The sequence below is a fragment of the Anabrus simplex genome, chromosome 14 (genome assembly GCF_040414725.1).
Source record: "Anabrus simplex isolate iqAnaSimp1 chromosome 14, ASM4041472v1, whole genome shotgun sequence".
Lineage (NCBI taxonomy): Eukaryota > Metazoa > Arthropoda > Insecta > Orthoptera > Tettigoniidae > Anabrus > Anabrus simplex.
In genome coordinates this window covers 55514238-55538579 of record NC_090278.1, presented here as the reverse complement: position 1 = coordinate 55538579, position 24342 = coordinate 55514238, and the positions used below count along the sequence as shown (strand labels likewise).

The following is a 24342-nucleotide window of genomic DNA, read 5'->3' as shown; positions in this document are numbered from 1 at the left end:
TAAGCAATTTAGGCTAATTTTATCTTTAGTAAATGTTATATTTTTGTTATTCTCTTTATGCCATCCTCTCATCAAGTATTCCGGAATACAATTAAACAAAAGTGGTGATAGTACATCACCTTGTCTTAGTCCTGTTCTGATTGTGAATGCTTCCGAAAGTCTATGAAAGTGATAATCATTTATTTCTCTCTTCTTTTGTAGATGTCCATTAATAATTTTGTGTTATGATTTGATCTGGACAACTACGCCAAGGTCGAAATCCTCCCTGGTACTCCATTAATTCTTTTTCCAGTTGACGTTTGCACTGATTGTAAATTATCCTCGAGAATATTTTATAAGTACCATCCGGGAGTGATATTCCTCTACAGTTATCAGGATTTGTTCTATCTCCTTTTCTGTAAAGGTTGGATTACTGCAATTGTCCAATGGTCCGGTAAATTTTCACCATTCCAAATTTTTATCAAACATTGGTGAAGTGATTCTCTAATTGATTCCGCTGCATTTTTCCGCAACTCGGCAAATAAATAAATAAATAAATAAATAAATAAATAAATAAATAAATAAATAAATAAATAAATAAATAAATAAATAAATAAATAAATAAATACACAAAATAATAAAATATATATACAATAGGCTATGTGTTTTTCAGCAAAAGCATAACTTGCAAACTACCATCTTCATGATCCGTATCGATGTGACATACAATTGACAGAAATAAATCAATGATTCCACGTAATCGATACTCTTCATTTACTTTTGGAAAACTGTATTAAATGTTTCGTCTAGTGTTACGACCGCTCTACTATGTCTTACCTTCTGCCTTCTGTCGCATTCATCTGCTTGCTCGCCCAGCTGTTCACTAACTAGCCTGCTCTCTGGCACTGCTGATGCTTCCTTGCTGTGACGTCACACCTACGTATTTTTCATCGAGTAACTTCTCGAATATGTTCACCACCTATATAAGCAAGCTATTCCTTACTCTCGGCGGTCAGACATTCAGTTGGAAAACAACTCGAGTGGAGAGAGCGGAACTGTTCGCCAACGGCTGGTCCATTGCGACGTTTTACCTACTTTTATTTGTGAATTGCTGCATTGATTTACCAACAGACTGGGTGAGCAAAAGTTACAACCTTTTATATCTTTCGCGCTCAATATCAATATTTGAACTTTGAATGTTAAATTATTTAGGGGTTTCATGGTTTCTATTCTAACTAAGTCCTTCAGACTGGAACCTTTATCAACCTCATACGCCAGAATAAACTGTGCTTGGACAAGTGAGAGTAGTGTTGCCACACCTTGAACTTTTCACTGACCCGAGTGGTCGTTTACATTGCCAACGTGATAGCGTCTAAGCAGCCTGGAAGGATTCCCCCCCCCCTCTTCATTCCTTTTTTTTCTCTTCTTCCCTCCTTACTCCGCTTCCTTTTTCTTTCCTTTTCTTCCTTTCGGATATTGAGTTCTAAAAATTCTTGTCCTCCGATGCGCTATAACTCTCCTGCCCTCCTTTGGGTGCAAAATGAAGATTGTAAGGGTGGCCTTAAATCATTGTTTATATAAAGATTTAGTGGCTTTGTTTCTTAATTAAAGTGTTTGTGTACTTATATAGGTGTTGATTCTAGTTTTCCCTGTCGAACCTTGCTCTTGGGCTTTTCTTGAAAGTCATATAATAGTTTCCAAGAAATCTTAATAATTATTATTCTTGATTGTGTCTTGGTTGTCAAACGGGCTGAGCCCTTGTCAAAAGTTTGTAATTCCCCTTCTTTGCTTGTTGTACCCTGCTTATTCTAGTCATTTGAAGTTAAAATACAACTTGTTTTAAAACCATTCTCCTTTTCTTACATTTGGTCAGTTGTGCGTTCTCTCTCATTCTTTACCTTTCCCTTTTCCCTTCTTCTTTTTAAAACAAAAAAATTGTACTTACCACGGACACCCCTCTCGGGTAGTCCGCCGTGGCGTCCACTGGCTCTGCTGATTGGTGAATGATAAAATCTGATATACTAGGTTTCACCCAACGAGGCATTGACCGCAAGTCTTTCCGTGGTCCGACAAGTCACCACCAGTGAAATAACTTTGGTTTTCCTTGAGCGTTGTGGTGTCCCAATGATTACCTTTTGACGATCTTTGTTGTTGTGGGTCGACCATCTCATTTTCTATGCTAAGGTTTTCGTTCCTTTTGCCACTGGTATGAATAAAATATTTATTGGCACCCCACATTGACTTATCACGCCACACTAGTGACTAGATATCTTTAGTTACGTCTTGTTTAGGTGTAATATTTACAAGAATCAAGGACATATTCATCTCTTCTTAATCCTCAAAAGACATTTGAAAAATAATTAAGTTCAAACTAAAGGAATGTATTATGGAAAGAAGGGGGAGGGATGACTGAAAATAGCGATTATGGTTTAAATATTTTTTAACAGTTAAATGGCTTACAGCTAAAAAAAATTTATGTCATATTCAATGTAGTTTTAAAATTAAGTAGTCCTTATGATAGCGTGATTCTCAGATATTCTGCGAATGTGATGAGTTGCTGTTATCTTCTTTTGACACTGGATCTTGTTTGAAGAAATTTTAAAAGAAAATTAATTATACAGTATTACGCGTGTGTTGACTAATTTATGCCACATTGGATTTGGCATTCCATAGGGGAATCTTAAGGGTTGTTTGGCATTAGACTGCATTTATTTTATTTTAAAAGTTTCAAATGTCTTTTTAGGATTAAGAAGAGATGAATATGTCCTTACTTCTTGTAAATAGTACACCTAAACAAGACGTAGCTGATGATGACTGGTCACTAGACAAAACATGTACTACAGATTTTTGTTTGCCAAAGGCAAACAAATAGTATCGATTAGGTGTAGTCAATGATATTTTATTTCTCTCAATGAGAAGCATAAATGTGATGTAAAATACAATTGTTTTACTGCAAATAAGCTATTTTTTGTTTGGAATTTATTGCTGAAAAGTGGAAAGAAGATTTAGCTAATTTTTTGCCGAATTAAAATTATGAAAAATATACCGAAATAACTTTTTTAAATCTTGAAATTAGAAAAAAACTTTTCACCACGAACAGGTGCCTCTACCTATGAGCTATGTACTTGCTAAATAGAATATATCTCATGTGTGTTGCAGGTGGACTGTTGATCTCTTCAGAGAAGGTTACAGTAAGGAACTGGACGTGGACGACCTCTACGCTCCTTTAAATCACGACACGTCCAAAATCTTAGGAGACAGACTAGAGCGGTGAGTAGTGTTATATCCAGGAGCGAAACGAATGTGATACTGGCCCCCTGCCAAAATACAAATTCGGACCCCTCTAATAAAATGTAAAATACGAGAGTTGAGTCATAAGTCATGGCAACTATTTTTTTTCTCGCGAACAGGAGATAACACGGAAAATCTAAGATATGCATCTGGAAATATACGGCATGTACTTATGCATAGTGCCTGAAGACAAATTCTGACTTCAGGAGATTCTCGTAGGAAAGTGACAGAACACAGGCCATTGGTACACATTGTTTTATTATGGTATAGACAGCAAATACACAAGACTACGTACAAAGGACAGGACTCCACTGGTTACAGACCTTCAAAATAATCACCCAAGGTTTCCACTGTGCGTTCCCAGTGGTGGGGCAGGCGCTGAATACCATTCGCTGCATGCGTATCGCTAACGTGTGACACCCACCGAACTCGCCACTGTTCTATCGGGCATGGCATGCACACCTAATGCTTCCCGCAGCTCTGCATGGGATTGGCGTGCACTTCTGCCGCGGAGAACTGCTATTTTAATATACGATCGTTGCTCCTGCTTGTTGACTTCCAGTTTGTGACGCTCTCACTCACACACTGAACTTGGGGGCATGCTTAGACCCACACTGTTGTTTACATACACCATCTAGTGGCATCATACATACCGTACGTTTCCAAATGCATATCTTAGATTTTCCGTGTTGTGTCCTGTTCGCGAGAAAAAAATATTTGCCATGACTTATGACTCGACCTACGTAGGCCTATATGAATAACTAATATGAATTTAATCACAGTAGGTAGATATTATGTAATATATTTTCAAATTATATAAACAAAGGATTATTCGCTATTTTAAGATCATTTAAAGTAATGATTAATAAGTTTTATTTGACTGCCTCCGTGGTTTAACAGTTAACTCCCCTGTGGGTGGGGGTGGTAGAATAACACCCACGGTATGCCCTGCCTGTCATAAGAGGCCTCAGGGACTCTGAAATTTGGAGTGTGGGTTGGTGACGGCGGGGCCCTTAGCTGAGTCCTGGCATTGCTTCCACTTACTTGTGCCAGGCTCCTCACTTTCATCTATCCTTGCTCAACTCTTGTTCTTTTCAGACCCCGACGGTATTAGAGCACTCGTGGCCTAGGGATTCTTTCATTTTCACGCTCTTCGTGGCCCTTATCTTCCTTTGACCGATATCTTCATTTTTTCGAAGTGTCGGATCCCTTCCATTTTTACTCTCTGATTAGTGTTATATAGAGGATGGTTGCCTAGTTGCACTTCCTCTTAAAACAATAATCACCACCAGCACCGTTTAACGGCAAAGCTGCTGGTTCATTCACCGCTTACCTACGTACTGTCACAAATGTTAAATGAAACACGAAACATCAGACCGGCACATTTGTTAGTTACGCATAATACACTCATGTTCATAAACAACAGAATGCCTTGAAAGAGTAGAGAGAGGAAGTTTATATTCACAGGACATGTTCATTAGTATGTTCTGAAGAAACGATTAGATTTCAGTCACCTAGGTTCAGCATGTGTCCTGTTGCCTAGTAGGCACTCGGTCCTCCATGGTCACTGATAACTTGTTCCATGCGTGATGGCATCGATGCGTATAAGGTGCGAATGGCATCCTGGAGTGTATCCATCCATGGCTGCGTTCCCCTGGTTCCACAGTTCATCTTTGGTGGTTGACACTGGGGCGTTTCACCATATCCCCCACAGTTTCGATTGGCGACAAATCCGGTGATCGGGCGGGCCAGGGCAACAGTCTGACATCCTGTGACAACAAGAAGGCACGTGTTCGTGCTGCAATATGTGGTCGCGCATTGTCCTGCTGAAATATGGCGTCGGGGTGTCGTGCAGAAAGGTATGGCTACGGGTCGCAGGACGTGATTCACGCAGGTCAAACTGGTCACAGTGCCCTGGACACGCACCAACTGTGATTTGTGGTTGCACCCAACAGCACCCGACACCATAAGGCCTTGAGCTGGCACTCTATGTCTTGTGAGAATGCAGTCAATGTGATGCCTGTCCCCCTTGTCTGCGGTGAACCAAAATTCGGCCATCATTTTCAAACAAACAGAATCTAGATTCGTCTGAAAACACTGTCTGTAGCCATTCCAGTCCCCTGTGACGTTGTTCCATACACCATTGCAGTCTAGCATATTTATGCACATTAGCCCTTTAAAGTTCAAAATTCTATGATAGGTGTAATTAAATATTGTTCGCAGTTTTTAGCTCCTTAGAATGTCCTTATTGACAAAACATTGTTTTCAAAATTTTGGATGTTCAATTCCAACAAATATTTGAAGTGGGACACATAATGTCCCACCAAACGTGACATAGGCACGGTTGTATTTTACGAGTTCTAAATATTTTGGAAATAGTTTTCAAATAAACAATGTAACATATCATACTTTCAAAATGAATTTATTACCAGTAAAAAAAGCTGAAAAATAAGATAGAAAATCACAAAATACTAAGTACCATCAAATAAAACTGACTTCAATTTGCAAACAAAATTATTCTAGCAAATGGAACATTGGTAAAAAATACCCTTATACTAGAAATACAGAGTCCACGATTGCAAAGTTACAAAGCACTTTTCTTCTTAGTAATAGGGTAGCAAAGTTGAAAATACACCTGGTCCTTGATAATGAGGCATCTTACTGATTATGAAAATGTGCAAAGCATGGGCTGGCACACAAGGTACATTGCAGGCTTTGCATAATATTTTAGTTTTCTTCTGTTTCTCTTTTGTTTTTGGAAAATCCACTTAAGCGGGTGAAAGAATTGAAAAGTTAGTTGAATTATTTGTATGAGGATACTTACATCTAAAAGAAACTAATGGTGTGACAGACGTGAAAGTTGGTATTTGGAATCTCTTTTAAAGATAAAGAAACACGTGCTCTTTTGTTTTTGGAAAATCCACTTAGGTGGGGGGGGGGGGGTGAAAGAATTGAAAAGTTAGTTGAATTATTTGTATGAGGATACTTACATCTAAAAAGAAACTAAAAAATGTGTTACAGACGTGAAAGTTGGTATTTGGAATCTCCTTTAAAAATAAAGAAACGCGTATTTTTTTCTTTAGAAAATCCGCGTAAGTGGAGGTGGGGGTGGGGAAGGACTGATAAAGGGGTTGAATTCTTTTTATGGGGATGAAAATGGAATGGTGTATGACATTTAGTGCCGGGAGTGTCCGAGGACAAGTTTGGCTCGCCAGATGCAGGTCTTTCAATGAGGATGAAATGATGATGAAGACGACACATACACCCAGCCCCCGTGTCAGCCAAATAACCAATAATGGTTAAAATTCCCATCCTTGTCGGCAATCGAACCCGAGACCCCTGTGACCAAAGGCCAGCCCACTAAATATTTAGCCATTGAGCCGGACTTTATGGTGATACTTATATCTCAAAAACTGAAGAGGTTACAGACGTGGAAATAGGTATTTTGAATCTCTTTTTAAAATAAAGAAACATATCTTTATTGGTTGTTTTCGACTTGAGAGAAGACTGTTTCTCACATGTACAATTCTACGTCACATGGTCATCTTAGCGCCAAAAGGCAATACCACAAACGTGGTTAACAAAACGTTTCTGGGGTAAATGAAACTAAATTTTTCGGTGTGTTTATATACCTCAGGGATTTTCAGATAATGTCTTAGTTCAGTACCGAGGAACGATTACTTTTATCAAATTACGAAATCCACGTGAGGGAAGCCGCGGGTAACTGCTAGTTGTATATAGCCTAAAGCAATTGCAGTATATTCTGACTCATTATTATTATTATTGCTTCCTTTTCAGACAATGGGAGAAGCAGGTCGAGGAAGCGAAAAGAGGGAAGAAGCCCAGTTTGGTGGCGGCTATTTTGAGGGCCTTTTCCAGAGAATACGGGAAACTGGCGTTCATCATCGTAATCACCGAGATCATCATCAGGTAAGAAATAGAAAAAAATCAATGCAGTTCGAATATCTATATACCATGACTGTCTCAGTATAATTTTCTGAATATAGGCATAACTAGCTGGTGTACTTGCTTCGCTACGGATTTCTACATTGTATACAGAATTCTAGATGAAGTCGTGTACACGTTGTGAATAAGATGTTATTAAATTGCTTAATAACATAGGTATTTCAAAATTATTTTAGGCGCCTTCCCCTAAACTACCATTTCATCAAGCGTGAATAAAGTTATTTATAGCCTAGGTTTTAGCGCTTTTCCCCCGACGTAACATACCAATTTTCATTAAATTCTGTTCACCCATTTTCTCGTGCCTCGCCGTTGATATGGACTTGGTAACAAAAATGGAAATTCATGAATATCTCTGTTATAGTCGGAATGGTAAAAATGTATACGACATAAATGATCAAACATTTAATTCTATATCACTTTAGTTATGTAGAATTTATCGATAGGACCACTAATGGATAAAACTTAGGAAAGGATTAAAAGTCTTCGGGGATAAAGAGAGAACAGAAAAGCGGGTTGTAAGGAACAGCAGTCACACAATTTATTTTAACAATATTAAGAATAAATAAGAATAAATAATCAGTCCGCCTCTGAGGTGTAGTGGTTAGTGTGATTAGCTGCCACCCCCGGAGGGCCGGGTTCGATTCCCACCTCAGCCATCCTGGAAGTGGTTTTCCGTGGTTTCCCACTTCTCCTCCAGGCAAATGCCGGGATGGTACCTAACTTAAGGCCACGGCCGCTTCCTTCCTTCTTCCTTGTCTATCCCTTCTATCTTCCCATCCCCCCGCAAGGCACTTGTTCAGCACAGCAGTTGAGGCTGCCTGGGTGAGGTACTGGTTCTCCTCCCCAGTTTCATCCCCCGACCCAATGTTTCACGCTCCAGGACACTGCCCTTGAGGCGGTAGAGGTGGGACCCCTCGCTCAGTCCGAGGGAAAAACCAACCCTGGAGGGTAAAGATGCAGCAAAGGAAATTTAATCACTTGTTAATTTATACATGTGTAGACATTCCACTCGATAAAAGAGTTGCTTGTATGAAACAAAAACGATACTGTTCGGTGAAATACTTGTGTAGAAGGCATACGTCTGTTTGGATCTTCGGTTGCATTCCGACCGGGTTGTCCAGATTAAAATAATGTCTATGTATTCGTCGCTGCTGAACACACTAGCCATTGGCGATAAGCAGACAGTAAATATAGTGCGGCTGTACCATACACCAGCCTACAACTATGCGGTCGAAAACGATGTTTGCTAATGCAAGGGGTGCATTCGACCGGTAGCGCTGAGTAACATGCTGCGAGTGTGACTCTGTTTCTTATCTCTTCATATTCTGACGTAACCTGCCCGATGGCAGTAGTTCCCCTGTTAAAATCAGTTGGTAGACACCCCACACATCACTTATACATGCGGGACATTTATAAGTAGAAAGTACGGCGTCCGTGAGCCACCTGGTATAATCATTTACTCACACATCAATGGTATGCATGTATACCGAAATGGGATAATATTGGACCACTCCTTCTGGGTGCTTAAATTTTTTGTCAGGCTGTGTAGCCTAAACGAGCTTGCTAAAATTTTAAATATAGATACACCTCAATATATGTCCGGCTCCATGGCTAAATGGTTAGCGTGCTGGCTTTTGGTCACGGGGGACACGGGTTCAATTCCCTGTGGGATCGGGAATTTTGACCACAATTGGTTAATTCCCCTGGAACGGGAACTGGGTGTATGTGCCGTCTTCATCATAATTCCATCCTCATCACGACGCGCATGTCGCCTAAGGGAGTGAAATCATAAGACGTGCACCAGGCCTCTCCAGAGGCCACTCGGCATTTTATTTCATTTCACCTCAATATATCTTACAGGACAATGGTAAAAGCTACACAATTATATTCAAGTAAATTGACAGATATGCAAGTAACAACCAATTAATTATAACACTGAATAGAAAGTCCATCGGCTGTGCAGTTATATAGTTGTGCATCCACCCTCTCAGTCAGTCCATCTCGGCTTTGAATCCTGGTAACACCTGGCAGAGGACTCTCATCCAGTTCAATGCGCAGTGGCCATTCAAATGAAATCAGATCAACAACAAAAAATAAAGTTAAACGTTATCGTCCATGAATCTAGTTATACATAATGCATTTAAATAACTATATATATACTGTACCCATTGATGAACGGTTACAATACCTACATTATATTTTAGCAAATACGGTGGAAGACCATACCAATGCTGAAGGTATAGAAACCTTGGAATTAACACACAAAGTTAGTGTAGACCGGTCCAGTTCTCTTCAGTGCACACGGCAATGGAGTACCATGGCTTAACCAAAAACCATTTATAAAGACGTCGTTTACGGAATTCTTGACCTAATTTATAATATAGGGTTACACCTAACACCATAGGACATTGTTGAGTTTTCTTTAACTTGCACCATGGGATTCAACCAAATCGTTTTGGGACCAAAATAATAAGCTAGCAATTTCAGCATTTTCTTATTTCATCTACACTAGTGGCCAAAAGTTAAGCATAAGTTACGAGTAAGCAGGGAAACAGGAAATAGACCACAAATCGCACGATATATATGCACCTACCAACCTTACATGTTCGCCCTGTACAGGAAAGGAGTGTTCCGTGCTTTGACTAGGGGCGTAACCGCAAGGTAAACACAGCCAGTGGCCGCGCCCCATATTCCCTCAGTTGTGTTTGCTCTGTTATAGTGTGCGGAGTGTAGCCTCGTGGTGAATGTGACAACATAATGGCGTGACGACGCCATTTGGACCCTGTTTTTCAGGGTAGAATACTCGGTCGCCAGACACGGACAGAAGTCGCTGTATCCTTGAATGTGGCACAAAGTGTCATTTCAAGGCTTTGGGGACGATTTCGTGTCACAAGAGATGTTAGTCGTAGATCTGCACCAGGTCGACAAGGGTAACCACCCCACAGCAGAACCGATATCTGGCATTAACCGCCCGACAAAATCGGACAGTTGTCGGCAGAGCTTGCAGCCGTTTCAGGGGTTGCCGTTTCCAGGCAAACTGTGTACCGGAGGCTCAGAACAGCAGGGCTGTTTGCCCGACGTCCAGCGGTGAGCGTGCCGCTCACTCCAGCACAGAGTCGGGCCCGTTTACTGTGGAGCCGTCAACATCGAAACTGGACCATGAATGGATGGAGGCATGTGCTCTTCACAGATGAATCCCGCTTCAGTTTGCGGAACGATTCCCGACGCACATTAATCTGGAGAGAATCGGGTAGCCGATACAACCACAGGAACATCGTGGAACGGGACCAGTATGGTGGTGGTGGCGTCATGGTGTGGGGAGGCATCGTGTTGAATGGCCGTACGGACCTGCACATCTTCATGGGTGGTCCGAGGAACACTGTTAACGCTCGGAGATAAAGGGGTGAGGTACTGAGACCACATGTTCGACTCTTCAGAGGTGCAGTTGGTCCAGGCTTCCTCTTAATGGACGATAATACCCGACAGCACCGCACTGCTCTGGTGGATGAATTTCTAGCTGGGGAAGACATTCATCGCATAGACTGGCCAGCGAGGTCTGCGGATCTGAATCCTATAATACATGCCTGGGATACATTGGGGAGGCGAATTGCACACCGTCAGCCTCCACCAAGGACTCTCCAAGACCTTCGCATTGGCCTTTCAGAGGAATGGGATCGACTGCCACGAGAACTCTTGGACCATCTGATAGAGAGCATCCCACGTCGCTGCGAAGCATGTATGGCCATTAGGGGTAACCATACACCCTACTAACAGCATATTTTGTTGTAGAAGACATTTGCCCAGTTCCGTTAGTTGTTGTCAAAGGTGTACCTTGCCTATCAGAACTTTATTGACACTGTTTTTTTTTTTTGACAAGTTGCGTGACATATGGTGTGTGATTCAGCTGCCGTTCGTTCAGCAATCCGTCTGACATTCCTATCAGGCGGTATGGCCTCGTTTAGTGATTATGCTTAACTGTTGGACGACAGTGTATATAGCCTATACATAAAATAACATGTCCTGACTGACTGATTCTTCATCGCCGAGCCAAAACTACTGGAAACTTTGGGAATACATTTATATTACGGTGTAGGTGTTCACTAAGGGAGGATTTTTGGAAAATCTGTCGCTAATGGGGGTGAGGATTGTTATTTGGAATCTCCTTTAAAAAGAAAGAAATACGTAACTTTTATTTTTGGAAAATCCACTTAAGGAGGATAAAAATAAGTGAAAAAGGAGTTGAATTCCTTTTATGACGATACTTGTATGCCAAAAACTGAATATGTTACAGACATGAAAATTGGTGCATGTAATCTCCTCTAAAAATAAAGGAACACGTTTTCGTTTTTGGAAAAACCACTTAAGAGAGGTGAAAACAACTGAAAATAGGATGAATTTTTAAAATGATTTTATCTCCAAACCTTAACATGTAACAGACGTAAAAATGGGTATTTGGAATCTCTATTAAATTAATCTACGCATTTTTTATTTTGAAAACTCCACTCAAGGGGGGCGGGGAGGGAAAATGGCGTGAAATTTTAAAATGAGTATATCTCAAAAACTTAATATTTTAACGGTGTAAAAAGTGGTATTTGGAATCTCCTTCAAAAACAAAGAAATACGTATCTTTTTTCGGCAAAACCACTTGGGGGGGGGGTGCGAAAAACTGAAAATTGGGTTGAATCCTTTAATGGGGATACTTATATCTCAAAAACAGAATATGTTACTGACGTGTCAAATGGTATTTGGAATCTCCTTTAGAATAAAGAAACATGCATTTTTTTTTCGGAAAATCCACTTAGATGGTGGGTGGGAAAAAGGACTGAGTTATTTTTATGGAAATACTTACATCTATAAAATTGAAGTTACAGACAAAGAAATAGGTATTTGGAATCTCCTTTAACAATAAAGAAACACGTACTTTTTTTGTTTTCGACTTAGAGAGAGCTGTTTCTCACATGTACACTTCTATGTCGCATGTTCCAAAATTAGCGTACCAGAGCCTGGTCATCTTATCCCCAAGAGGCAATACCAAGAACGTGGTTTACAAAGAGGACCCTAGGTAAATGAAACACAGTTCTTCGGTGAGTTTTATATGCATTCTTGAGGGATTTTCCGGTTTCACTAAGAGATGGTGCCAGCGAACAGCACACAGCGTATGAATTTGACATATACGTCAGTTTGTTCGTCTAGCATTAGCCTACCAAGACACACAAGTTGAGTCCGCCAAACACTAGCGTCTGTGTTGTATCGTTCAGAAAGCATGTCGACGTTTGTGCCTGAAAAGGAACATTGGCGGCACGCATTGCTTTTCTTATTTAATCAAAAGAAAAATGATGTGGAAAGTCATCGTTTGCAGGTAGAAACATAATATGGTGAACACTCTCTATAGAGTAGAATATGTGAGACATGGTTTCGACCATTTAAACCCAAACTCAACAGCAATTGGCACAAGCATAAAATGAGTGACAAGGAACAATCAGCAGACGTTTATGAGCAATGGGGAACATCAGTAAACTCGGTAAATGGGTCCCACACGATTTGAATGAACGGCAAATAGAAAATCGCAAAGTCACTTGTGAAATGCTGCTTCAACGCCACGAAAGAAAATAATTTCTGTACCGAATTGTGACGGGTGACGAAACATGGATTTATTTTGTAAAGCCGAAGCAGAGAATATCGTGTCTGTCACCCGGCGAAGCCAGTCCTTCAACACCAAGGCCAAATTGCTTCAGCAAGAAGACCATGCTTTGTGTGTGGTGGGACTAGACCAGTATTGTGTATTATGAACTTTTGAAGGCAGGCGAAACCGTTAATGTACAACGCTATCGCCAACAAATGATTAATTTAAATCACGCATTGATTGAATGACGACCGAACTGGGTCAGAAGAAATGGAAAATTGATTTTGTTACACGACAATGCGCCGTCTCACACATCAAAACCAGTGAAAGACACCTTGAAATCGCTTGGATGGGACATCCGTACCCGCCGTACTTCCCCGACCTAGCACCATCTGACGATCACCTCTTCGCATCAATGGGGCGCACGCTCACACAGCAGCACTTCGGCAATTCCGAGAAGTTGGAAAATAGCTCGACGAATGGTTTGCCGCAAAAGACAAGCAGTTTTTCTGGCATGGTATTCATAACTTACCTGAAAGACGGGCGAAGTGTGTAGAAGCTGATGGCCAATATTTTGAATAAACAAAAAAGGAATTTCCCCTGAAAATTATGTGATTTCTTTATCACAAAACCGTCAAAAACTTATGCGTACACCTGGTAATGTCAAAGCTACCGAGGAACGATTACTTTTAACAAATTACGAAAGCTACGCGAGCGAAGCCGCGGGTAACAGTTAGTTTTCCGTAGTTTTGAATATATTCGTGCAGGTCTCCCCTCAACGTTCTCTTTGTGTTCTAGGTTAGGACAGCCTATACTGCTTGGCCAGCTGCTGGCGTATTTCAAACCATCATCAAGAGGTGACAAGAATGAGGCCTACACGTACGCTGGCTGTATCGTACTCCTCACCGTCCTCAACGTCGTGCTGTACAACCATTACGTATTCGGGGTCTTTCACACCGGGAAGAGGATACGGGCAGCCTGCTGTTCGCTCATCTACAGGAAGGTGAGTGTAACTCTAAATTATCAAATGAAGGACAGACTCTTAAGGAGGGAGACCCAGCTTAACAAAGGAAAAAAATAGGTTCAATATTCATTCGGTTGTTAAATATGCTACAATTGCTGTTGACAATTGCTGCACATATCCCAGTATTGGCTTCCTGGCAACCAGAAACAACTTCAATAATGTCAGAATTTTTATAATTTTAATATTTTAAAATAAAATATTCAAAATTTCCCGCCTTTTTAACAATATATCACTGTTTCCCTTATAAATTCCAAGTTTATAAGATTTTTCGTACTTTTCCTTTTTCAAAGTGTGTATCAACACTCCAGCTACTAAATGAACCTCAATCATTAACATAGACTCTGATTTGGATTTTTTGTTGCGTTTTTATTTCGAGCACCAGAAAATATTAATAGCTTTTTAAATAAAAGTGTTCTATAAAATCGAATTTAAATTCTATTGATCTGAATGAGGTACAGATTGTAGTACAACATTATTCGAGGAAACTCTGAAAAAGTCATAATTATCCGTGAAACAGTAAGAGAGTTATGAAGGAAACCGTGATATATTGTTGCAAAGGCGGGAAATTTCGAACATTTGATTTTAAAATGTTATAATTAGAATTTTGACATTATTGAAGTTGCTTTCGATTGCTCTTAAGCATGCCAATCCTGGGGTATGTGCAGCATTTGTCAACGTTTGTAGCATATATAACAATCGAATGAATATTGGCCTATTTTCCCCGTGTTGAGCTAGGTCTCCCCCCTTAATAAAAGAGGACTTTTCATAAAAATGGAGGACAGAGGGAATTTTAATTTTTCAGTGGCGTGCACTGAACTTCATCTACCCCAGCGTTGCTGGGACAAAGAATTTTGTCTTCAGATTTCCTTATTCCTTGTACCGGGTGGTACACCTCCACGCCGCTAATTCAAACTTTGCGCCAGTTGAATCTCCTCTACTGGAGGATGCCTGAACTTTATCTACAGTGTTCATTCTCAAGTTTCTCAGAAGATGTCCCTACTTGTAAATTTTGAAGTTTCTGAACTGGGTCGTTTTCGATGTATTTTTGTTTTGCTTTTAGTAAGAAGTGTGAACATTCTCTTCTAGAGGACACTACTGAAGAACTACAATTGTGCACCCTAGTGCGAAGTGAAAGAACTGTGTTTTTGGAGAAATTTTGGGGTCATAAGTTTGTTCTTTGTTAAATTTCTTTCAGTCATTGTTTAAGTTGGCAATATTAACCCTTTCTTTCCGCCAGTTTTGAATTTGACCAATAAGGAATTTCTGTAATTAATTTTCCACCAATAATGTGTTTCTTCTTCATCTAGTGTAGGGGTTTTCGTTGTTAGCCAATAAAATGATTGTGAGCGGGTGTTCTCATTCCTGAAACGCCTCGAACTTTCCACGAGGGTATATAAACTGCTGATTTTCGGGTCTCCGGGCCACTTCTGTAACATCTATCAGTGTGTAAAGTACGTAGCAGGGGGCGGGAAGCGCCTCTTTCTTCGGGCAGCAGTTCAACCACCAGGTAATGGCCTTTTAATAACTTCTTTTCTTGCTAGCTCAGCAGTTTAACTCTCGGGGCAGGTCCGAAGCCTTTGACCATGTAACCTTCCTCTAAAATGTAAAAGACGCTTGATTTAAATTCTGTCTTGGTAAACTACATATTGGGATAGAGAGTGCTTAACCCTCTCGAGCTCCCACTCATATTGCATTGAGGTGAACTTATTTTCTCAACCGTTTCTTCCTTAACGTAAATTGTCTCCTTCTATAAGTCACCTCTTTAGTATGGGATTAGCCCTTGCATTAGAGGCCTAGTGCCAAGTAGGTTTTAATAAGGCGTATTTGGAGTGCAGTTTCGCCTCCTCTCAAGTTGGTATTGTGGAGGCCATGTAATATTTCTGTTTCTTCACTGAATAGGCCTCAGTAGGTTGGGTATTTTTACCCCTGTGTCTATGTCCTTGGAGGACAGCTTGAAAGTAGAATTTGGTGTGGCCTTTGATAGGCTTGAACTTTAAGAGCGGGTTGCTCTTTCTTAAAAAATTGTTTTTGCGTGCCTCGAGGAGGCTTTACTGTGTAAAGGGGAGCAAGTGCTCCTAGGCATGATTGGGATTTTCTGCCCCTTTGTTGAACCTTGTATATAAGTAAGGCTGGGCTTATTGCTCAAGAATTGTGTGTCTGGCTCTCGGAGTCCAAATTCTGTAACTCTGTAATTGTACATTCTCGATTCGTGTTTCGGCTACTGAGTACCTGTTATATTTGTTATTCCTTAATCTTGAAAAGAAAATATAACCTTGTTAAATTTTAAAATTAACTTTAATTTCGTAGATTGAGACCTGTTCATCCCAGCACCTTCTTTCACCTCTGCACATCCACAAAACTCCGTAACATTCCTTATAACACTTTATATCAAGTTTAAAAACTGCAAACAGCTAGATCAAGCCAAGTACAACTGTCTCGATAACCCGCTCGGTCTACAGCAGTTCAGCTCTCTTTTCCGGCGCAAAAGAGAGCTACCCCAGCGAAATTCAAGTCGCTGTGTTGACGCATGCGCTTGAAGTCACCTTGTCATGGGGGTGGCGGCGGGCTGTGGGTCACAGCATCTTACGACGACAGGCCAGCTAGCTTGGGTAAGGTATGTTAGTTGTAAATAGTTAACACTCAAAGTGTTCAGCACCGCGTATCAGAGGCTACAAAAATTTCAATATGTTAACAGTGACGCAAGTGTGATAAACTGATATAACTCGAAAACAATATTCTCTCATCCATGGGTAAATAATGCAAGTATCGAGCTCGAATTATTATTATCATTATTATTATTATTATTATTATTATTATTATTATTCTTTCTTTCTTCGTTTCGGCCTGCTGTGGACCACGTTATTTCAACCGTTTGCATCCTTGAGCTTTAATTCTTCCCCAGTACTCACGCATTCTCGTTCTGTGAGCCTCCTTCCTTTCATCAGTCCACTTCTTGCCTGTTTTCAACTTTGGCCTTTCTTGGAACCTCTTGTATCCCTGGAGCTTTTTCTGGAGAGGAGCACGTTTCTGGATGTCTTCGAGTGTGATTCCTATTTCTTGAAGGTCTTTTTCAACTTCGATAAACCAGGGTCCCTTGGTTTTCTTGTTAAGAAAGTAGGAAAAGATCCTATTGGTTTGTCTCTGTGTGCTCATGCGTGCTATATGGCCATGAAAATTAATCCTCCTTTTCCGAATCGTGTCCGTTATCCTCTCCATATGTTGGTACAGATCGCTGTTGTGTCGTCTCCTGTACTCACCATTTTCTTTGATTGGCCCAAGAATCTTTCTCAGGATTTTTCTTTCTTTAGCTTCTAGCTTCTCCATCAGACCTTTTCTGTTCATTGCAAGGCATTCTGCTGCGTACAGTGCTTCCGGGCGTACAACCGAACAATAATGCCTAAGCTTGGCGTTGATGGACACTGATCTTTTGTTGTAGACATTCATAGTGAGCTGAAATGCCACCTCCATCTTGTTGATTCTGCACATGATTGCTTCTTTCTCAGAGTTGTTAGGTACTATCCACTCGCCTAAGTACTTAAACTTTTCCACCTGCTTGATTTTTCCCTGTTCCACAATGAGCTCTCTGGGGGCTGGCTTGATGTTGGTTATAAACTCTGTTTTTTGGAAAGAGATTTGGAGGCCAGCTTGTGCTGCTTGGATTCTCAGTTGGTTAATTTGCTTTTCAGCAGTATCTAGGGAATCAGAAAAGATCGCTAGGTCATCTGCAAAAGCTAGGCAGTCTATGATAAGATCATCTTTCTTATATCCTATTCTAAGGCCATTCTCAACCTCTTCCTTGCACATCTCCTTGCGCCATTCCCGAATGATTTTCTCCAGAGCGCAGTTGAAGAGAAGCGGTGATAGTCCATCCCCTTGCCTAACACCAGTCTTGATTTCAAAGACGTTCGAAATTTCTCCCCTGAATTTCACCCTGGACGTAGTGCTGGTTAAGGTCTGTTGAATGATAGCTCTCGTTTTGTTGTCTAAGCCCATTTCCTTCAGAATGCGGAGGAGTGTGTGTCGGTCTATGGAGTCGTAGGCTTTTTGGAAGTCAACAAAAGTAACTACAAAATTCTTATTCCTGGATTTTAGGTACGACAGGACAGACTTAAGGTTCATGATCTGCTCTGCACAAGATCGTCCTTTTCTAAAGCCTCCTTGGTATTCACCCAACTGTGAATCAAGTTGCTCTTCTGCCCGAGTTTGAAGGGCTTTGGAGAGAATTTTGTATGTTACTGCGAGAAGGGAGATGCCGCGATAGTTGTTTACATCTGTTTTGTCACCTTTCTTATGTAGGGGATGAATCAGGGCTGCTGTCCAATCATTTGGGATCTCCTCTGTTTCCCAGATCTCGCGAATGATCTCAGTTAGTTTATCGATCGCCTTTTCACCTGCAGCCTTCCAGAGTTCAGCAATTATCGCATCTTCTCCAGGTGCTTTGTTGTTCTTTAATGATGTAATTATCTGTTTGATTTCCTCTTTTGTGGGGGGAGAAGAGTCTGGGTTGGGATGTCTGGATTCTTCAAAGGTGAATTCTGATTCTGGTTCTTCGCAGTTAAGAAGAGATTCAAAATATTTAGCCAAGATTTGGCAGTTATCCTTGTCGTTGTAGGCAACTTCTCCATTTTGATCTCGGAAGTGTAGACTTGCTAGGGTGTACTTGGTGAGGTTGTGTTTGAAGGTTCTATAGAAATCCCTAGTATTATTCTTATTGAAGTCCTGCTCGATCTGTGTCAGTTGGTTTTTGTCAAATGTGCGCTTTACTTGGCGGATCACTTTCGCTGCATGTTTTCTAGCCTCCAGAAAGTCTTCATATCTTTCTGGATTCTTCAGGGAATTCCATCTTTGCCAAGCGATTTGTCTTTGTGTTATGGCTTCATCACATTCTTGAGTCCACCACGGATGCTTCTTTGGTTTCTTTAGCAATACTGTCTCCTCAGCCGTTTCAACAATGGCATTTTTGAGTTGTTCCCAATTTTCTGTGTCCAAAGACTGAAGTTTCTGAGTGAATTTTTCGCTGGTTTTCAGCTTTTCTGTATCAAATTTGCTAGTTTTCTTTATCTTAACTCTTTTGGTGTTTCTTGGATGAAGCTTAATTTTGATCTTGGATAGATAGTGGTCTGAGTCAAGGTTAGCACTTCTCAGGACTTTAACATTTTGGATCTCTTGTGTTGCTTTTCGTGCAATGGCAACATGATCTATTTGAAATTCTCCCAAGTGAGGATTTGGTGATATCCATGTCTTTTGTTTTCTTGGTAGATGTTTGAAGGCTGTTGACTTAAGAACAAGATTGAATGCCTTATTATTATTATTATTATTATTATTATTATTAATTGTAATGTATGGTTATGAAGTGTTTCCATCCTTTTAGTATTGGTATTGTTATTTTTATTTACGTAGTCGGATGATCGCATTGTTTATGAGATTATGTCATGAAACTTGCGCTGTATATAGATATTTATATGAGTTCAGTTAATGTAAGAACCTGTAATTAATCGTATATAATTTATTATTACCTGTATATATGATTTGTAATCCGACACTATCATTCAGTAATCAAACCAGAAGGATTGTATGCCTCAGAGTGTCTTATTTTGAATAAACAAGGGGGAGCTATAAGAACTGGAAAAGAAAGAAAGAAAGGAAGATCCTAAGGAAGATTCTGGGACCCCAGAAAACTACTGATGGAATCTGGAAAAAAAGGAAAAACAAGGATCTTTATAAACATACGGAAAAGATTTCAGACACAATGAGGAAGCGCAGGTTGAACTTCTACGGACATCTAGTAAGAATGGATGAAAGCAGACTGACCAAAAGATCTTTAAGTACATTGTAGGATTGAAGGCCACCACTAAGTGGGTAGAAGAGGTCAAAAGAGATGCAGAAGAAGTTGGAATTACACTAGAGGTGATCAATAAAAGGAAAGAGTTTAGAAACATAATCAACAAAATCAAATTTTTTGAGGACAAACCACCTAAAAAGAAGCCCAACCGGATAATCTCTGAGGAGGAGAGAAAAATACGAAGCGAGAGAATGAAAAGGTTCTGGGAAGAGAAGAGAAGAAAGGCCAACAAGCCTTAAGTTCTATGCGGTCCACAGTTGGCCAAAATCGGAAGAAGAAGAAGAAGAAGAAGAAGAAGAAGAAGAAGAAGAAGAAGAAGAAGAAGATTTGTAATCCACTACAGTATTGTTAAATACACTGCAACGTCTAGAACTATGTAGAATATTCTTTACATTATATCTAGGCTTTAGGCACTCTAGAATTTACGAGAAGGTATTTTGTAACATATATTTCTAGAAGGTTGACCAGGCACATACACTGACTGAGCAAATGTCATGGGATAGCGGAGCACTGATGCGCAGGTGGTTGTCTGCGCACCACACGCCCCCTGTGCCAGCGGCAGTTGTATAGGAGGCCTTGCGAGCAGTGGCTGTGAATGTGACAGATGTAACATGGAACGTCGTCGTAAGCTGACACCGTTCGATCGGGGTATGGTGGTCGGTGCCCGACGGATGGGAAGTGCGATTTCGGAAGTGGTACGGGAATTCGGCTTCACACGTTCAATCGTGTCCAGGGTGTATCGTGAATGGTTGAATGCTGGTGTCACCGTCCACTTTAGACGAACGATCGGCCGGCCGTCCAGCCACCCTCGATGACTGTGACCGGGGACATCGGAGACGGTTTGTCAATAGTGACAGACGGGAAACCGTGCAACAAATCACGGCTCAATTCAACACAGGCCGTGCTAGAGACGTCTCCCAGTGGACAATCCGTAGGAAAATGGGTTCTATGGGGTATGGGAGCCGGCGCCGCACACGGGTGCCACTGTTAACCCAACGTCGTCGGGTACAACGACGGGAATTTGTCGCCAGTCACCAGGGATGGACACTGGGAAAATGGCGTAACGTGATATGATCGGACGAATCACGATTTCAACTGCACCATGCCGATGGGAGGCGCCGTGTATGGCGCAGACCACATGAATCGATGGATCCCGCCTGCCTCGAAGGTGTGGTCCAGGGCACTGGTGTCTATGCTATGGTCAGGGGTGCATTTTCCTGGTATGGAATGGGCCCCCTAGTTGTTCTGGAAGAGACTTTGAATGGTACGCGGTATGTTGAGCTGTTCGGAGACCATCTCCACCCATTTTGGGCCTTCCAGCGGCCTGACGGTTCTGCGGTGTTTCAAGATGATAACGGCCGCCACATCGCTCCCACGTCGCCCGGGAATGGTTCCAGGAACATGCAGCAGAGGTCCAACGACTGCCATAGCCACCTAGGAGTCCCGATATGAACCCTATCGAGCATATCTGGGATGTCCTGGAACGCAGGCTCCGTGCCATGGATCCTGCACCCGCGGACAGACCAGCATTTGCGGCCGCTCTGCAAACGATTTGGTGTCAGCTGCGTCCAGAGGACTACCAGGGACTTGTCGACTCACTTCCACGGCGTCTCACTGCAGTTCGCAGGGCCAGAGGAGGCCCCACACTCTATTAGGTGACTATCCCATGACATTTGCTAAGTCAGTGTATATAAGGAGGTGGTCTTGATGGTAAAAACGAGTTATTGCTTATTTGGAGTTATGGTTTAACAGGAGTATACTTGTGACCTCCTGTTGTGTTTAGGCAGACATGCTGTGGCAGTTAGCAGTCAAATGTTTCAAGGCTACAATCTCCATGTGCTTAGTGATAGGCAGTTGTTAAGAATGATGGTTTGTTGATCTGGTGTTCTGTTGTGATGGCAGTTAATTAGGTTATGTGCGTGTTTAACGTATAATGTGTAGATACAGTATATAGTTCTAAATAAATAAGACCGAGCTCGATAGCTGCAGTCGCTTAATTGCGGCCAGTATCCAATTTTCGGGAGATAGTAGGTTCGAACCCCACTGTCGGCAGCCCTGAAAATGGTTTTCCGTGGTTTCCCATTTTCACACCAGGCAAATGCTGGGGCTGTACCTTAATTAAGGCCACGGCCGCTTCCTTCCCACTCCTAGCCCTTTCCTGTCCCATCGTCGCCGTAAGACCTATCTGTGTCGTTGCGACGTAAAACAAGTAGCAAAAAAAAAATAATAATAATAAGCGTACCAACTGACAGCATGTTGTGTGCGTCATTATGGATACATCAATTGACGACCGTGACAGGACGTAACAATTTACGAGTGAATACGAATGTAGTGCGAAATAGAACAAGATGCAAGTGATACTTGGAAATATGTCCATGCAACAACTCAAAGATGAGCTCGCCAAGAAAAATATCCCGACGAACGGGAAGAAGAAATCGCTTCAAGCGTGGATACGGGAAGATCTCGTCGAAAAAGGAGAAGGTCGCGAAACGTTTTTCATCGAAGTCGACGAAGATTCGGAGACAGAAGATGAGGTAAATATAACAAAAATATCTTGTAAGTTAACGAGCATGACGCAGGCTCTCAATGACAAAATCTCAGACGTTGATACACGAGTTAATTTCAACTTAACAGACAAAATTTTCAAAGTAAATGACAAAAATTCAGACGAAATTTCTCAAGTTAATACAGTTTTAACGGACAAATAACACAAATGTACACGCAGGTTTACAAAGTAGAACAGGGCCTAGAATCGAAAATGTTGACCATAGATGACAACATTTAATCGCAAATTAGCGACGTAACGAATCGATTAACGCAGCAGATATCAAACATCAGGTCAAATCTGGGGCAGGTTGAAGAGATCAATAGTAGGGTAAGCCAGCTGGAAGGGGATATCCCGAACTTCAAGGAGGAGGTGGAAACCTAGGTTTCCGGCATAGAGCAACAGGTTGAGTGGAGGGTTTCTACCGTTGCGGGAAGTTTTGAAAGCAGTATCTCGGCCGTCGAGGTAAATTTTGGGAGCCGTATATCTGCTGTTGAAGAAAGGTTAGTAAACCGGTTTTCGACCATCAAGGGAGATGTGCAGAATATAAGGGAAAGCATCCTAAACGCAGTAGAAGACAGATTAACTCAAACAGGACGTATCACCATACCTCTACCTCCCTCAAACCGAACTGGCAATACAGCACACCTAGACCCGGAGGTGATTATAGAGAGCCTTCCCGAATTCCACGGGCGACTGGAGGAGAACCCGACTAGCTTCATCGGAGGATCGGTCAGTCTCTTAGGAAGGACTAATATACCAGAGGACTTCTTCGTGCAACTCACACACCGCGATTCAGGGGGCAAGCCGCTATTTGGTGGAATAAATTGAAGGGTTTAAATTTTAACTGGACGGATTTCAGGAGGGAATTTCTCTCTAGGTTTAATTCCGAAGGGGTGAAGAGGTCAGTGAAAAGGAAGCTACTCACTGAGGCACAACCCACTGGCATTAGAGCTAGCGCCTTCGTCCCATAGAAGTTCTAAATCTTCAAGCGTCTGCACCCGGATGGAAGTGAAAACGAGATCTTACCAGACATCACAGAGCTACTCCACGATAAGATTTGACCCCCAGTGGAAGTAACACACTCGAGATCCTTTGATAACCTACACAGAATCATCGCGCAGCTGGAGGAGGAACACAACAGCGAAGCTACAGAAGAGACCAGCGAAGTTAAGAAGTGCTACCAGTGTGGAAGAGCGGGGCACCTGAAGAACAAGTGCCCAACCTTGACATCGGACGAGCTAGGTCTGGCCCATTCTGGATTGAGGGGGAATGGGACCGGGAACAGGAATGCGCTTCAAGACACGACAGACAAGCAGCCCTGGTCAAGTAGGAGAAGAAATGGTCAGATTGTGAGTAGAACAGGCAAAACCCGCCCGGCGATCATCTTGAGGATAGGCAACGAGAGCTTCTCAGCCATACTAGACAGCCCTAGCAAGTCACTCGTTTATAAATGGGACTGTTGCCAGATTACTACTGCCCATGAAGTCTCGCCATCTCGGAAGAGTAGTGGAAGCAGCGGACGGGGTAACCTATTCCATCCAAAGACATACTAACCTAGCCACTAAATGTATGGACTTGCTGCTTGTAGTTAACGTCTCAGTGATTCACAACCTGATACCTGACATCATATTAGGTCATGACTTTCTGGAAGAATAAAAGGTGATCCTGGACTATGCAGCTCTTGAAGTCTTGTTGGGACAGGCGGCTGAGGATCGCCTGGCACGATGGAAACCTCCAGACTCGTAAGGATGCGGACGTCGAAGTAGACCTGGGAGATATCCAGTTAATGCACCTTCAAGGCAAGGAATCTCCTAGGCAACCGGCGAGGGATCCTGAAACTTTCTTTTTTTTTTTTTGTTATTTGCTTTACGTCGCACCGACACTGATAGGTCTTATGGCGACGATGGGACAGGGAAGGGCTAGGAGTGGGAAGGAAGCGGCCGTGGCCTTAATTAAGGTACAGCCCCAGCATTTGCCTGTGTGAAAATGGGAAACCACGGAAAACCATCTTCAGGGCTGCCGACAGTGGGGTTCGAACCTACGATCTCCCGAATACTGGATACTGGCCG

The 24342-nt window shown here is 41.8% G+C and overlaps 1 protein-coding gene across 1 annotated transcript in view; it reads left to right on the top strand.

Annotated features, from left to right (window-relative positions):
• Positions 1–425: 425 nt before the first annotated feature.
• The window catches only part of LOC137502985 (ATP-binding cassette subfamily C member 4-like), a 183546-nt gene continuing 159629 nt past the window's right edge, over positions 426–24342 (top strand). The window contains exons 1-4 of the mRNA XM_068230280.1: positions 426–433; positions 3139–3249; positions 7069–7200; positions 13658–13862. Of these exons, the coding sequence (XP_068086381.1) occupies positions 426–433; positions 3139–3249; positions 7069–7200; positions 13658–13862 (456 nt within the window). The remainder of the gene's footprint in view (positions 434–3138; positions 3250–7068; positions 7201–13657; positions 13863–24342) is intronic.